The sequence below is a fragment of the Hemiscyllium ocellatum genome, chromosome 10 (assembly GCF_020745735.1).
Source record: "Hemiscyllium ocellatum isolate sHemOce1 chromosome 10, sHemOce1.pat.X.cur, whole genome shotgun sequence".
Lineage (NCBI taxonomy): Eukaryota > Metazoa > Chordata > Chondrichthyes > Orectolobiformes > Hemiscylliidae > Hemiscyllium > Hemiscyllium ocellatum.
This window is the reverse complement of record NC_083410.1, coordinates 2,244,984-2,261,288: the sequence shown is the minus strand read 5'-3', so window position 1 is coordinate 2,261,288 and position 16,305 is coordinate 2,244,984. Positions and strand designations below refer to the sequence as shown.

Sequence of the window (16,305 nt, the reverse complement as noted above, 5' to 3'; positions counted from 1 at the left end):
AAATTGGAGAACTGATACTGTTTGGAATGCAGGTAGTCCTGTTTGGTGCTTCACCAGGTTGGCATCTCATCTTCAGGTCTGCCTGGTACGGCTCCTGGCATGCCCTCCTGCACTCTCCATTGAACCCGGGTTGACCCTGGTTTGATGGTAATGGGTGAGTGGGGGATATGCTGAGCCATGAGGTTACAGATTGTGCTGGAGTACGGTTCTGCTGCTGTTGATGACCCACAGCACCTCATGGATGCCCAGCCTTGAGTTGCTAGATCTGATCGAAGTCTGTCCCATTTAGCACGGTGATAGTGCCACACAACGCTTTCTCAACGTGAAGGTGGGACATTGTCTCCACAAGGACTGTGCTGTAGTCACTCTTCCCCATACTGTCATGGACAGATGTATCTGCAGCTGACAGATTGGGAAGGAGGAGGTCAGGGATGGTTTTCCCTCTTGTTGGTTCCCTCCCCACCTGCCTCAGTCCCAGTCTCGCAGTGATGTCCTTTAGGACCCGACCAGCTCCATCAGGAATACTGCTGCTGGGTCACTCCTGGTGGGGGGCATTGAAATCCCCCCACCCAGGATACATGTTGTGCCCTTGCCACCCTCATGGAGGAGTACCGATTGATCAGCTGAGGGAGGGTGGGGTGTGGTCATCAGCAGGAGGTCTCCAGCCCAGCATTAACCTGAAGCCATGAGACTTCACGGGGTCAATGGTGAGGACTCCCAGAGCAACTCCCTCTGACTGTATCCCACTGTGTCACCCTCTCTGTTGGGTCTGTCCACCCTGTGAGGCAGGACATATCCCGGGATGGGGACGGTGGGGTCTGGGATATTGTCTGTAAGATCTGATTCCATAAGCGTGACTGTGGCAGGCTGTTGGTTGGTCCGTCTGTGAGACAGCTCCCCCAGTGTTGGCCCGTCTGTGAGACAGCTCTCCCAGTGTTGGTCCGTCTGTGAGACAGCTCTCCCAGTGTTGGCCCGTCTGTGAGACAGCTCTCCCAGTGTTGGTCCGTCTGTGAGACAGCTCTCCCAGTGTTGGCCCGTCTGTGAGACAGCTCTCCCAGTGTTGGCCCGTCTGTGAGACAGCTCTCCCAGCGTTGGTCCGTCTGTGAGACAGCTCCCCCAGTGTTGGCCCGTCTGTGAGACAGCTCTCCCAGCATTGGTCCGTCTGTGAGACAGCTCCCCCAGTGTTGGCCCGTCTGTGAGACAGCTCTCCCAGCGTTGGTCCGTCTGTGAGACAGCTCTCCCAGTGTTGGCCCGTCTGTGAGACACATCTCCCAGTGTTGGTCCGTCTGTGAGACAGCTCTCCCAGTGTTGTCCCATCTGTGAGACAGCTCTCCCAGTGTTGTCACGAGCCCCCAGATGTCAGTGAGGAGAGCCCTGCAGGATGAACTGGCCTGTGTCTGCTGTTGTCTTTGGTGCCAAGGTCAATATCAGGTAATCTGTCTGATTTTCTTTCTTTGAGACTTTGTAACGATTGGTAATACTAAATGGCTTGTTAGGCCATTTCAGGTGGAAACTGAGGGGAACCCACATTGCTGTGGGTCAGGAGTCACGTGAAGACCAGACCAGGTAAGGACGGCAGACTCCTTTCCTGAAGGACATTAGTGACCCAGATGGGTCTTTCCAACAATCAACAATGAATTTGTGGTCATCAGTAAACTCTTAATTCCAGATTTTTAAAATTGAATTCAAATTCAACCATCTGTCCGGGTTTGAGGGGGGTCCCCAGAACATTACCTGACTCTCTGGATTAACAGCCTAGTGATAATACCACTAGGCCATCACCTTACCCGTTACCTCTTCCAAACCTCAAGCAAGTAAATTAAACATGATTTCCCTTTAGAAATCCACGCTGACTCTTTCTAATCAATGCACCTTTCCCCATGTGACTCCTTCCCATAGATGGTTTCCAAGAATCGAGTCCAATGCCTTTGCCTGTAATTGTGGAATGATTGGTTCCAGAAGCTTCCCCACCAGTGAAGTTAAACATCCTGGGGCCTGTCATTGTCGGGAGTGGACTGACAGCCTTGTTTGAACAAGGGTGTGCTGTTTACAATTCCCCCACCTCGGGCTCTTCCCCCAGAGTCCAGGGCCGGTTTGAGCCAGTGCCCGTACAATTTCCACTCTCACTTCTTTCAGCATCTCTTCTGGCTCCGGTACCTTGGCCACAATCTATCCAGGGCCTGGTCCTTATTCGTTTTCAGCCTGTTTAGTGACAGTGTGTCCTTCTCCTCAGCCTCCTACCTCCGTTCTGGTCTTGAAATGACTCTGTGGAGACTGGTATCCCTTCACCAAGTCACCTTTTATTGGCACATCCACAGGACACAGCCTCTGACCAGCGACTCAGAGTGACAAGAATCCCTGACGCTCCTGTTTTTTTTAAATTCCTAGTTATCCAAAACACAGTCCAACAGTAACAGTGAGAGAAATAGGGACACACAACCGTAACGTGCCCAAAATCTCACAAAAGATGCGCTACATAAAACATTCCTCATGAAGGGCTTTTGCCTGAAACGTTGATTTTCCTGCTCCTTGGATGCTGCCTGACCTGCTGTACTTCTCTAACCTAGACTCTGATCTCCAGCATCTGCAGTCCTCACTTTTGCCTTCTACATAAAACATGCACAGAGTTTTCACACAAGCCACTGTCCTTTTCAAATCTCCCACAGTGACAGACATCCTGAGCAGAGGCTGTTACAGTCTCTAAGGGCACGTCTGTAGCCGGCACAATCCCACAACGTACAATTGCAGACACTTCACACATCACCTGTACTCCAGCACAAACGTAAGCAGTCGACAAAACACAGTGCAGCCAAAAACAAGATTCAACAAGGAAGAAGACACGCATGTTTCTTTTTTTTCTTTTGTTTTCATGCTGTGTGATCAAACAGTGAAGGGGGGGGGGGGTGCGCAGGGACTAAATCAAAATAGCGTTGGGGGGGGAAATGATGCACTCCACTCCCTGCGGCGCCCACCTCTCCCTGAACAACTCCAGGGTGTTGGTGGACACCACGTGCTCCTTCTCCAAGGAGACCCGGGCTCAACACGCATGTTTCTTTTTTTTTTGAGACACAGTGAGAGACACAAAGTGCACGAATCTTTATTTAATTTCCACCACCAGGAAAAGTAGGAAAACACCCGAGTGGCCTGTGACAAGCAGTGCCCTTCACATCAAAGGGCAATGCTGTGTGATCAAACAGTGAAGGGGAGGGCAGGGACTAAATCAAAATAGAGTTGGAGGGGGAAATGATGCACTCCACTCCTCGCGGCGCCCACCTCCCCCTGAACAACTCCAGGGTGTTGGTGGACACCACGTGCTCCTTCTCCAAGGACACCCGGGCTCAACACGCGTGTTTCATTTTTTTTCTTTTTTTTTCTTCTTTTCTTTTTTTTTTGCAGTGCCCTTCCCATCAAAGGGTGAGACTGTGTTTATTTTTTTTAAAAATAAACCCCCACACTACCGCCTAACTGCGGTAGTGTTTATTTTTTTCCCCAGCACCCATGGTGTGTGTGCGCAGTTGTGAGACACAGTGAGAGACAAGGTGTACAAATCTTTATTCAATTTCCACCACCAGGAAAAGTAGGAAAACACCCGAGTGGCCTGTGACGAGCAGTGCCCTTCACATCAAAGGGCAATGCTGTGTGATCAAACAGTGAAGGGGAGGGCAGGGACTAAATCAAAATAGCATTGGAGGGGGAAAATGATGCACTCCACTCCTCACGGCGCCCACCTCTCCCTGAACAACTCCAGGGTGTTGGTGGACACCGCGTGCTCCTTCTCTAAGGACACCCGGGCCCTAACGTAACTGCGGAAGAGGGGCAGGCAGTCAGCCCTAACGACCCCCTCCACGGCCCGCTGCCTGGACCTGTTTATGGCCAGTTTGGCCAGGCCCAGGAGCAGACCCACGAGGAGGTCTTCAGACCTGCCCTCCCTCCTCCGCACCGGGTGCCCGAAGATCAGGAGCGTGGGACTGAAGTGCAAACAAAAGCAGAGGAGGTGGTTTTTAAGAAAATCAAAAAGGGAGTGCAAACGCCCACCCCCAACATACACATGGTCCACGGACTCCACAGCGCCACAGAACAAGCAGTTTGGCTGGGAGTCCGTGAACCACCGCAATCTGCGGTTGCAGGGGACTGCTGCGTGCAACACCCTCCACCCCAGATCCCCGAGAGAAAGGGGGAGGACTCCTGCGTAGAGGGCCCTCCACTGGGGACCCCCACCGCCCGGTGGCAAATGGGCACGCCAGGGCATGTCCGGGCGGTGGATGAGGGAGAAGAGGTGGACGGTGTGCAGCAGCAGTCTGTACAGGACCCGCCATTTAACGTCCTTGAACGGGACAAAACTAAAATTACGGAGGCGGCTCAGGTTGTGGGGCACAGGCTCCCGCGGGAAGTATGGGACCTTGGGGCCGATGTGAAATTCCGTCCGGGCAGGGGTGAGCGCGGACGGGATCCCACCGCACACCTGAGCGTCCTCCAACTGGTGCACTACGTCGGGTCCGAGCACCGCCGTTTTAAGGCGTCGGATGCCGGTGGCCACGTACCGGACGTCTACCGCTGCCCTGCTCGCTGTGTCCTGCGGCAGTGTCCAGCCCAGGCCCCTGGCACCCAGCACGTCCCCGACCCTGGTCACCCTCACCGCCACGGCCCTCCCCTCCGACAGCCACTCGAACCCGCGAGCACGGAGGTGCGGATTCCTGAGCAACGGCTCCCTGACGACAGCCGCTACTCCTGCCGGAGGGTAGGCGCGACGCGATTCGACCATGTTCCAGACAGTGATCAGGTCCTGGTAAAAGACAGGCAGCACCTTGAGGGCGACCTCCAAACCATCACGGTCGACGAACAAGAGCTGCGTGTCGTAGTTGAGGTTACGCACCTGGCGGAAAAAATACGTCGCCAGGGCGCACCACCTAGGAGGAGGCTCGACGTAAAGGTATCGCTGCAAGGTCTGAAGGCGGAAGGTCGCGACCTGGGTGCGGACGCACACCAGCGACTGACCGCCCTCCTCAATGGGGAGACTCAGAACCTGCGCAGCGACCCAGTGCATCTTTTTGTCCCAGAAGAAGTCGACCAACGTTCTCTGGATGTCAGCGACAAAGCCAGGAGGAGGGACCAAAGTGACCAGCCGGTACCACAGCATGGCGGCCACCAGCTGGTTTATGACCAGCACTCGGCTCCTGTAAGATAGCACTCGGAGCAGTCCTGTCCAGCGGCCTAGGCGAGCCGAGACTTTGGCCTCCAGCTCCTGCCAGTTGGCCGGCCAGGATTCCTCGGTCGGGCTGAGGTAGACCCCCAGGTAGAGGAGATGGGTGGTACTCCAGCTGAACCCCCGAAACTCCTCCGGCAGGGAGTCCACCTGCCACGGACCCACCAGTAGCCCGGAACATTTGGCCCAGTTGATCCTGGCGGAAGACGCCGCCGAGTACACGGCCTGGCACTCGCGCATCCTCCCCAGGTCAGCCGGGTCGGTGAAAGTGAGGAGCACGTCGTCGGCGTAGGCCGAGAGGACCACCCCCGCGCCGGCGCCGCGCAGAACCAGCCCCGACAACCTCCTCCGCAAGAGGCGCAGGAAAGGCTCCACGCACAGGGAATACAGCTGGTCGGACAGGGGGCAGCCCTGACACACTCCTCTCCCGAAGCGAAGGGGCGCCGTCAGGGACCCGTTAACTTTAACCAGACACTCTGCGGCGGCGTACAAAAGTCGGATCCGGGCGACGAACTGCGTCCCGAACCCGAACGCCCGCAGAGTCCCGAGCAGGTACTCGTGATCGACCCTGTCGAACGCCTTCTCCTGGTCGAGAGACAGGAAGGCGCTCGACAGACCAGCCCGTCGACAGAAATGGATCAGGTCCCGGACCAGATGGACGTTGTCTTGTATCCTCCGGCCCGGGACCGTGTAGGACTGGTCCGGGTGAATCATGTGGGCCAGCACGGAAGCCAGGCGAGAAGACAACACCCTGGCGAAGATTTTGTAGTCCGTGCTGAGGAGGGAGACCGGACGCCAGTTCTTCAACGAACGAAGGTCCCCCTTCTTTGGCAGCAGGACGATGACCGCCCTGCGCCAAGAAAGGGGCAGCTCTCCGGCATTTAGACACTCCCCCAGGACCTGTGCGTAGTCGCTCCCCAGGACGTCCCAGAACGCCCTGAAGAACTCCACAGTCAGCCCGTCCAGCCCCGGGGATTTGCCCCTCGAGAGCCGGTCGAGGGCGCCGGTCAGCTCCTCTAAGGTGACGGGAGCGTCGAGCCTTCCGGCGTCCTCCGGGCTGAGCTGCGGCAGGTCCTCCCACAGAACTCTGCGAGCGTCCTCGCTGGACGGATCCGGAGAGAACAGGGCCGTGTAATAGGATAGGACGTGGGCCCTGATACCCTCCGGATCCGAGACGAGGGACCCGTCGTCGGCCAGCAGCACAAGGAGCTGCTGACGGGTGCCACGCCTTTTTTCCAGCGAGTAGAAGAAGGGGGAGCCGCGGTCCAGGTCCTGGAGGAGCTGGAGCCGCGACCTCACGTACGCGCCCCGAGCCCCGATGAGCTGCAGGTCCCGGAGCGCGGCCTTCTTCTCTTCGTACACCCCGCGCAGGGCCGGGTCCGCGTCGGGCTGACCGAGGCGTGACTCCAGGTCGAGCATCTCCCTCTCCAACTCCCCGATCCTGGATTTCCGCCTCTTCGTCGACCCCCTCGCGTACTCCTGACAGAAGACGCGGACGTGAGCCTTGCCCACGTCCCACCATAGCCTCAGGGAGGGGAAGCTCCCCCGCTTCCTTCTCCAGCCGGCCCAGAAACGACGAAACGAGTCCCGGAACCGCTCGTCCTCCAGCAGCAGGTTGTTAAAGTGCCAGTACGCGGAGCCCAACCTGGCGCCGAACGGAAGGAGTTCCGCCCACACCAGGTGATGGTCCGTGCACGACACCTGCCGCATGGAGGCCTTCGGAAAACAGGAGGCGTACGCCCGCGAAACGTACAGGCGGTCGATTCTGGACGCTCCAACCCCAGGCCTCACGAAGGTGAAGGCGATGGAGTCAGGATGGAGATCCCGCCAGACGTCCACCAGGTCCAAGGACTTGACCAAGTCCCCCAACCTCCTCCCCGACGTCGAACTCGCGCGGGCACCGCCGTGGTCCCTGTCCTCGAGGACGCAGTTAAAATCTCCCCCGAGGACGACGCACTGGTTCTCGTCGATGGAAGCGAGATGAGCGGACACTTCTTCAAAGAAGCTCGCTTGCCTCGGCCCGGCCAGGGGAGCGTAGACGTTCACCAAGTGAAGCACCGCGCCCCCCAGCCGAACCGTCAGGTGAAGCAAACGGCCTGGCACTGGCTCCCTGACCCCCAAGATCTCCGGCTGAAAATGCGGGGCCAACAAGATAGCCACCCCGCCAGATCTGCGGGTGAGGTGACTCATGTAGACCCCCCCTCGCCACTCCAGGAGCCAGGTGGCTTCGTCTCCCGGGGTAGTGTGGGTTTCTTGCAGGAAGCACACCGCATACCTCCCGTTCCGAAGGGCCGAGAGGGTCTGGAATCTGCGCTGTGACTCCCTGCTGCCGTTGATGTTGAGGCTGGCTATAGTTGTCTCCATGTCGAAAGTATAGTGCAACCACCACCAGTAAACAGTTAACAAAAACTATGTACATATTTACTGGGAGGACGAGAGAGGGGCACAGAAGTCCCTCGCCCTCACCAGGAGTGCTCCCAGGAAGTTCCTGACTCGCTTTCGCTCGTTAACGTCAAGCCCGGGCGCCTGGCGCGCAGCGTGGGCCGACCAGTAGACTCTTTCGAAGGAGCTCCAGCGGTCGAGCGCCAGTTGTGCTCTATCCCGGCGACTCCGAGTTTCCTCGACAAATTCCCGGAGTTCCTCGAGGGGGATGAGGGGGAGATCGGTGGGGGGCACCTGGGACTCGAAAATGTCGCTGGAGACGGACTCCGCGTCGTCCCCGGTGTCCGCCACCGATCCAGAACCCTCCTCCGGGAGGTCGCCTTCGGTCACCGACCCCTCCCCCACCGAGAGGATGGGGGCTGGTCCGGCACCGCCAACTGGCCTCAAACCTCCAGTGACCCCACCCCCAGGGTCACCTTCCGTATCTTCCTCGGCGCACCCCTTCCCGGAACGCCCCGAGTTCGGGTCGCCGGGCGGCAGAGGCTCGGGGCCCCGCTCCTCTCCCGACACCGGGACGCCCGGCTCCTCGGGGAAAAGGTCCTCCCCCAGGGCCAAGGCCCCCGGAAAAACAGTCTGGGAGGGAGGAGCGAGGATAACACCTTCCTCGCCTCCACCGCTCGACGACCCAGCAGTGAATAAAAATCTGTCGCCTGCACCATGGCCCGTGTTGTTATTAAAATCCTCCCCAGGGGCTGGAGGAGTTATGGCGGTGGAAGGCCCGGCTGTCGCCCCTGGGGGTTTGGGCAGGTCAGGCCATGGTGCAGGACAGTGGGGGGCACCGTCGGCTCATCCCCTGGAGAGGGGAAGCGCCGCCGACGCGCTGATGGAATTTCTCCCCCCTCCAAGGGCCAGTGCCTCTTCCCCAGAGAGACAGGGGGGAGTTTATGGGTCTTCCCCTCCCCGCTCGCCTTGGTGGTCATGGGGCCCGAGGTCCCTCCCCCCCAGCCTTTCCCGGAATATGATTGGCTGGGGGAATTCAGGGGGCGTGGCCAGGGTGGGGCGGGTCAGCCGTGTCACTTCCTGCCCCGCCCCTGGTATATCAGGTGATGGCGGGCGGGGCAGGGGCCCAGTTCCCTCTCCGGGGCCCAGAGACACGGTCGCTGCAGGAAGTGGAGCAGCGATGGTTCCCCCCAGGTTAGTGCCAGGGGGTGGCTGGGTGGGGCGGGGCTCAGTTTCTGGAGGGGGGGTTGAAGCCCCAGGAGTTTCCGTAGCGAGGTGGGGGTTGGGGTTGGGGTTGGGGTTGGGGTCGGGGTCAGTGGGGCCGGGATCAGGTACGTGTTTGGGGGTTCGGGGGTCAGGGTTCCCGCGCCGGGGTGACGCTGGCACGGCCGCAGGGGCATTGTCGTGCCGGGGCGGGGCAGGTCGTGGGTTATGTGGAGGGGAAGGGGATGGGGATAGGGTGGTCTCCCCGTGGGCGGGCTTGACGCGTAGCGTCTTTCTGGGCACCTTCTGTCCGGTCGGACGCTCACCCCCCTCCCTGCCAGAGGCTGAGGTATTAGGAGCCTCCGGCTTAGCCCCCGGAGCCGGGGCTTGTGGTGTTGGCTTTGGGGGAGGGGGAGTGGGTGCGGCGGCACCACCCGCAGCCGTTGGTGTGGGCTGGGCAGCTTTCTGGGTGGGGCAGTTTTTTCTAATATGCCCCACCTCGCGGCACAGGTGGCACCGCACGCCGTCCGCCGTCCAGAAGGCGCGGTATGCCGCGCCCTCGTGGAGGATGGTGAATGAGCCCTCCGTGACCTCCTCCCGGGCCAGGCAAATAAACACCTGGCGTCGGAAGGAGTATACATGGCGGAGGGTGGGGTCCTTAAGACCGAGCAGGAGCGGTTGAACACCTGACCGGATCTCCCCCAAGGTGTTGAGGTGGGGAAGAAGGAGCTCGCTGGCAATGAAGGGCGGGACGTTGGAGATCACGACTCTCTGGGCCGTGACCTCCAAGGGTCGACTGGCAAATATGTCCCGCCCACAGTGAGCCCCCTCTCCACGGCCAGGTGGACCGCCTGCTCGGTCTTAAGGAAGAAGACGGCCTTCCCGTACATGCGGGCCGCAGCGACGATGGCCAGTGGGCCGACCACACCAGCCATGGCCTTACTACAGGCCTCGATGGTCATGTTGGGATGGGGATAGGCCTTGACCCCCAGGCGTTTGGTCAGGTGCCTGAAGGGGGATGTGGTTGCGGCCGGGGTTGGGCCAGCCGAGCCCAAGGCAGCGGCTACCCCGGCGTAGGTCCGGCTGGGCCCTGCGACCTTCGGGTTCGCCATACTCCGTCGGCCCCCGGCAGCAGCGGTGGAGGTGGGCCTCTGGCAGTATTAGCGATGAAGTCCTTGGGGAGGTGCCCGAGGCCAGTCACCCGAGGCGAGTCCTAGGCAGCGGTGGTGGAGGCAGGCCTCAGGCAAGTCCTCGGCAGGCCCTCAATTGCAGTGTTGGGGGCAGGCCTGTTGGGGGGGCCCCAAGACAAGTCCCAGGCAGCCCCAAAATTGAGTCCTGGGCAGCAGCGGTGGAGGTGGGCCTCGGGTCGCAGCAGTGGTGGAGGTTGTGGGGAGTGGCCTCAGGCGAGTCCCAGGCTGCAGTGGTGGAGGCAGGCCTCAGGCGACAGCAGTTGAGGCAGGCCTCTGTCGAGTCCCAGGCAGGCCCTTGGTTGGGGAGTGGCCTCAGGCAGTGGTGGTGGAGGCAGGCCTCAGGCGACAGCAGCAGTTGAGGCAGGCTCTGGCAAGTCCCAGGCTGGCCCTCGGTCCCAGCAGTGGAGGCAGACCTGTTGGGGAGGGATTCCCAGGCAAGTCCCAGGCAGCAGCGGTGGAGGTGGGCCTCAGGTCGTACCAGTGGTGGAGGTTGTGGGAAGGGGCCTCAGGCGAGTCCCAGGCAGCGGTGGTGGGGGCAGGCCCGTGTGGAGTCTCAGAGACCAGCAGTGGGTGTGGGCCCCAGGTCAGCTGCAACACTGACTTGACCTGGGCAAGGCCCAGGCTGCAGCTCCAAAACTAGGCCCAGGACTCCAAGCTCTCGCCTCCTTCCACCTCCTTCTTCTCTCTTCTTTTCTCTGTCTTCCTCTTCTTGCACAGCTACACACTGCCACTGGTCCAGCCCAAGTGATAGATAAACACCTGAGTGGTCAGTGACAAGCAGTGCCCTTCACATCAAAGGGCAATGCTGTGTGATCAAAACAGTGAAGGGGAGGGCAAGGACTAAATCAAAATAGCGTTGGAGGGGGAAATGATGCACTCCACTCCTCACGGCGCCCACCTCTCCCTGAACAACTCCAGGGTGTTGGTGGACACCACGTGCTCCTTCTCCAAGGACACCCGGGCTCAACACGCGTGTTTCTTTTTTTTTTTTCTTTTTTTTCCCTTTTTTTTGTGATCAAAACAATGAAGGGACACTCCTGTTTATTTTTTTTTTATTTTTTAATGCTGTGTGAACTCCCCTGTTTATTTTTTTTTTTTCTTTTTTTTTCTTTTTCATTAACCCCCCACACTACCGCCTAACTGCGGTAGTGCTTATTATTTTTATCCCCAGCACCCATGGTGTGTGTGTGCAGGTGTGAGACACAGTGAGAGACAAGGTGTACAAATCTTTATTCAATTTCCACCACCAGGAAAAGTAGGAAAACACCCGAGTGGCCAGTGATGAGCAGTGCCCTTCACATCAAAGGGCAATGCTGTGTGATCAAAACAGTGAAGGGGAGGGCAGGGACTAAATCAAAATAGAGTTGGAGGGGAAATGATGCACTCCACTCCCTGCGGCGCCCACCTCTCCCTGAACAACTCCAGGGTGTTGGTGGACACCGCGTGCTCCTTCTCCAAGGACACCCGGGCTCAACACGCGTGTTTCTATCTGTTAGCCTGGACTCTCTGAATGGACGAGGTAACAGCCCCAATCAGGGAGCTCTGATTCTATGGGATCCTCCAGCTGCCTTTGTTCCAATCACTGCAGCCGTATTCCGATTGCCTCTCCTTCACTCTCGGCTCGGGAAGACTTTGGAACACCCTTCGCTTCAGCTACCAGTGTTTTCTCTTCCACCTTTTCTACCTCATCACAATCTCATTTGCCATGCAGGGAATTCTGGCATCATTTTTCCTTCCTTTCCCTTTTAAGGAAATATTCCCTGACTGTATCCGAACCACCTGCTCTTTGAAGGTTACCCTTTGTTCATTTCCTGTTATTTTTGCCGACAGAAACAGACGCAGAGGAACACTTCCTCTACATTGTCCCCATCAAATACTCCCAGGACAAGGACAGCACGGGGTCAGATACAGAGTAAAACTCTCTCTACACTGTCCCCATTAAATACTCCCAGGACAGGGACAGCACGGGGTCAGATACAGAGTAAAGCTACCTCTACACTGTCCCCATTAAATACTCACAGGACAGGGACAGCATGGGGCTAGATACAGAGTAAAGCTCCTTCTACACTGTCCCCCATCAAACACTCCCAGGACAGGGACAGCACAGGGTTAGATACAGAGTAAAGCTTCCTCTACACTCTCCCCATCAAATACTCCCAGGACAGGTACAGCACGAGGTCAGATACAGAGTAAAGCTCCCTCTACACTGTCCCCCATCAAACACGCCCCAGGACAGGGACAGCACGGAGTTAGATACAGAATAAAGCTACCTTTGCACTGTCCCCTTCAAATATCCCCCGGGACAGGGATAGCACGGGGTTAGATACAGAGTAAAGCTTCCTCTACACTGTCCCCCATCAACACTCCCAGGACAGGGACAGCACGGGGTCAGATACAGAGTAAAGCTCCCTCTACACTGTCCCCCCATCAAACACTCCCAGGACAGAGACAGCACAGGGTTAGATACAGAGTAAAGCTCCTTCTACACTGTCTCCCCCATCAAACACTCCCAGGACAGGGACAGCACAGGGTCGCTTGCAGAATAAAGCTCCCTCTACACTGTCCCCCATCAAACACTCCCAGGGACATGGACAGCACGGGGTTAGATACAGAGTAAAGCTCCCTCTACACTGTCCCCCCATCAAATACTCCCAGGACAGGGACTGCACGGGGTCAGATCGAGAGTAAAGCTTCCTCTACACTCTCCCCATCAAACACTCCCAGGGACAGGGACAGCACGGGGTTAGATACAGAGTAAAGCTCCCTCTACACTGTCCCCCATCAAACACTCCCAGGACAGGAACAGCTCAGGGTTAGGTACTGACTAAAGCTCCCTCTACACTGTCCCCCATTAAACACTCCCAGGATAGCGACAGCACGGGGTTAGATGCAGAGTAAAGCTCCCTCTGCTCATTTAACTGAAAATAAAAATAGCTTTATTCTTTTAAACTGTAAGTAAAAAGTTGGAATTTTCATTCTAAAGTAAACTGAAAGTAAGGCTTTCTTGACACTGTCCCCATCAAACACTCCCAGGACAGGCACAGTATGGGGTTAGACACAGAGTAAACCTCCCTCTACACTGTCCCCCCATCAAACACTGCCAGGACAGGCACAGTATGGGGTTAGACACAGAGGAAAGCTCCCTCTAAATTGCCCCAAGGGATGATCCACAAGGTGGTCTCTATGGTAACGATATGAGTTGGGCTGTGCGAACCGTGGGAAAATGCTGAAGTGTCTGAAACTGTGAAATGAAATGAGCAACTTCCCTGGAGGGCTGAGGGGTGGGGCCCTCTGCTGTTGCAATTCAGTCTCTGTGTACCTTTGAGAACCAGGTAATCCCAGCAGAGAGCTGCTCTTTCCCAGCTCCCCCCACCCAGCTTGTTCATTTAGTATCCAGTTTCCGTTGGCTGACAGCCCACACGAGATATCACACAATGCCTGCCCCAGTCTGTTCATGTTCCACTTTAGTTACAATCAAGAGGCTGCTTTCTCCTGGATGGTGTTGAGTTTCTTGAGTGTTGTTGGAGCTGCCCCCATCCAGGGCATGTGGGGAGTACTCCATCACCCTCCTGACTTGTGTTTGGACAGACTGGACAGGCTTTGGGGAGTCAGGAGGGGAGTTATTCACTGTGGTAACCCTAGTCTCTGGCTGCTATGTTTCTCTGGTGAGTCTCGCTGAGTTTCTGGTCAATGATAATCCCCAGGAAGCTGACAGTGGGGGATTCAGTGATGGTATGACCATTGAACATAAGGGGCATTGGTTAGATTGTCCCTTATTGCAAATGGAGGCAGTATTTTCGACAGTAAATTGTTGGAAGTTGTATAAACGCTGAATTCTAAGTATTCATGTTGTTACTGAGGTAGCCTGTAGCTTTCCTTATAAAGATGGTTACCAGTAGAAACTGGGGCATGGATTGGTGCGGGCACAGAGACATCCTGCAAGGCAGCTCTGTGACCGGGGTAGGGAGGGTGGAGGCACTCAGCTGGGTTCCCCACGTTACAGCCTCCTGTGTCTCTGCCCAGCAGACACTCTGAAAGTGGATGTTCCTGGGGAATTAGTGGCTGCTGCTGGCTGACATCAGACATGTGGGAGTGACCCCGAGAGGGCCTGGAGTTACATAGAGATAGTGGGACAGAGGCTGTGCTCACAGCTTACCAACCAACCATACACCCTCCGCATCAGCACCGGATCACTCACACCCAGAGATTCATTTCAGTTCATTGTTGAGGAGTGAGAGCACTTCCCAAATACAGGCACGTCTCACAGGTCATGAAGGAGTCAAGCTCCCACAACACTTTCAAGCAGAAACTAAAGCTTCCACAACGGTGTCCCTATTGAAGGCTCCCAGGACAGGTACAGCGTAGAGGAAGCTTTACTTCCTGTTTAAAAACAATAGAGAGCATCTTGTACCAGCCCCTAAGGGTTACTCCATCCACAAGGTGGTCTCTATGGTAACGATATGAGTTGGGCTGTGCGAACCGTGGGAAAATGCTGAAGTGTCTGAAACTGTGAAATGAAATGAGCAACTTCCCCGGAGGGCTGAGGGGTGGGGCCCTCTGTTGTTGTAGTTCAGTCTCTGTGTACCTTTGAGAACCAGGTAGTCCCAGCAGAGAGCTGCTCTTTCCCAGCTCCCCCCACCCAGCTTGTTCATTTAGTATCCAGTTTCCGTTGGCTGACAGCCCACACGAGATATCACCCAATGCCTGCCCCAGTCTGTTCATGTTCCACTTAGTCATACCATTCTGCAATGTCTCTAGACAACTGAATTCAGCCAAAGGAGGCGTACTCTCCATTGTTTGAGGTGTGTGCTTTTAATTTATAAATTGTCTACGAGTCCACAGTATGTATTGTGAAGGGAGTTTGTCAGGTGCACTTTTGGCTCTGCAATTGGTCTCATTTTCAGAGAAATGGATTTGGTGAAATTAAATTTGTTTTTAACATCATCAGTGTCTGATGGTCTCAGAAGTGGGAGAGCCGATGATTTGAAGGTGTTTGGAATGCTGGCCTTTCTTGGTCAGAGCATTAATATAGCAGACGGGAAGTCAGGTTGCATTGGTTAGGCCACTTTTGGAATACTCCACTCAATCCTGATCTCCCCGCAATAGGAAAGATGTTGTGAAACCTGAAAGGGTTTAGAAAAGATTTACAAGGATCTGAGCTACAGGGAGAGGCTGAACAGGCTAGGGCTGTTTTCTCTGGAGCGTCGGAGGCTGAGGGGTGACCTGATAGAGGTTTATAAAATTATGAGGGGCATGGATAGGGTAAATAGGCAAAGTCTTTTCGCTGGGGTGGAGGAATCCAGACCTAGAGGGCATAGGTTTAGGGTGAGAGGGGAAAGATATAAAAGAGACCAAAGGGGCAACCAAAGGGTGGTACGTGTATGGAATGAGCTGCCAGAGGATGTGGTGGAGGCTGGTACAATTACAACATTTAAGAGGCATTTGGACGGGTATATGAATAGGAAGGGTTTGGAGGGATATGGGTCGGGTGCTGGCAGGTGGGACTAGATTGGGTTGGGATATCTGGTCAGCATGGACGGGTTGGACCGTAGGGCCTGTTTCCATGCTGTACATCTCTTCGACTCTATGACTGTTAAGATATTGTTTCTGATTTGTTGTGATGAGCCATTTCTCCCAGCCACCTCCTAGTTCTGAGGAAGGGTCACTGGACCTGAAACGTTAACTCTGATTTCTCTCTACAGATGCTGCCAGACCTGCTGAGCTTTTCTAACAATTTCTGTTTTTGTTTCTGATTTCCAGCAGTCCCAGTTCTTTCAGGTTTTTGGAGCTGTCCTGTCGCTGGGGTTTTGGGACAAGCTTTGTCTCTTTGGCTGGAATATTATGGTTGAGGTTACCTCTTCAATCGCTCAGTCCAGCTGCTCTCCCACCTGCTTCCCGTTCTGTTTGAATCTTTGGATGTTATCGGGTTCTCTCAGAGGCTGCAGCATTCCGACACCAACCAGCCGGGAAACAGCTGGGAAACAGCCCGGAAAACAGCCAGAAAACAGCCGGAAAACAGTCTGGAAAGCAGCCGGGAAACAGCCAGAAAATAGTCTGGAAAGCAGCCGGGAAACAACCAGGAAACAGCCGGGAAACAGCCCGGAAAACAGCCTGGGGAACAGCCAGGAAACAGCCCGGAAAGCAGCCGGGAAACAGCCCGGAAAACAGCCCGGGGAACAGCCGGGAAACAGCCCGGGGAACAGCTGGGAAACAGCCCAGAAAACAGCCAGAAAACAGCCCGGGAAACAGCTGGGAAATAGCCCGGAAAACAACCAGAAAACAGCCCGGGAAACAGCTGGGAAATAGCCCGGAAAACAGCCAGAAAAC

General features: G+C 56.2%; 1 protein-coding gene across 2 annotated transcripts in view; it reads left to right on the top strand.

Moving 5' to 3' along the window:
* Nucleotides 1-14,680: 14,680 nt before the first annotated feature.
* Nucleotides 14,681-16,305, top strand: part of LOC132819296 (immunoglobulin G-binding protein A-like) — a 2,470-nt gene continuing 845 nt past the window's right edge. The window contains exons 1-2 of one of the 2 annotated variants that reach the window (XM_060830737.1): nt 14,681-14,780; nt 15,742-16,305. The exon at nt 15,742-16,305 is cut by the window's right edge and continues 845 nt beyond it. In XM_060830737.1, coding sequence (XP_060686720.1) covers nt 15,820-16,284 — 465 coding nt within the window. In that variant the 5' untranslated portion in view covers nt 14,681-14,780; nt 15,742-15,819 and the 3' untranslated portion in view covers nt 16,285-16,305. Of the gene's footprint in view, nt 14,781-15,738 lie in introns of both variants that reach the window. The other variant, XM_060830736.1, reaches the window with a different exon arrangement.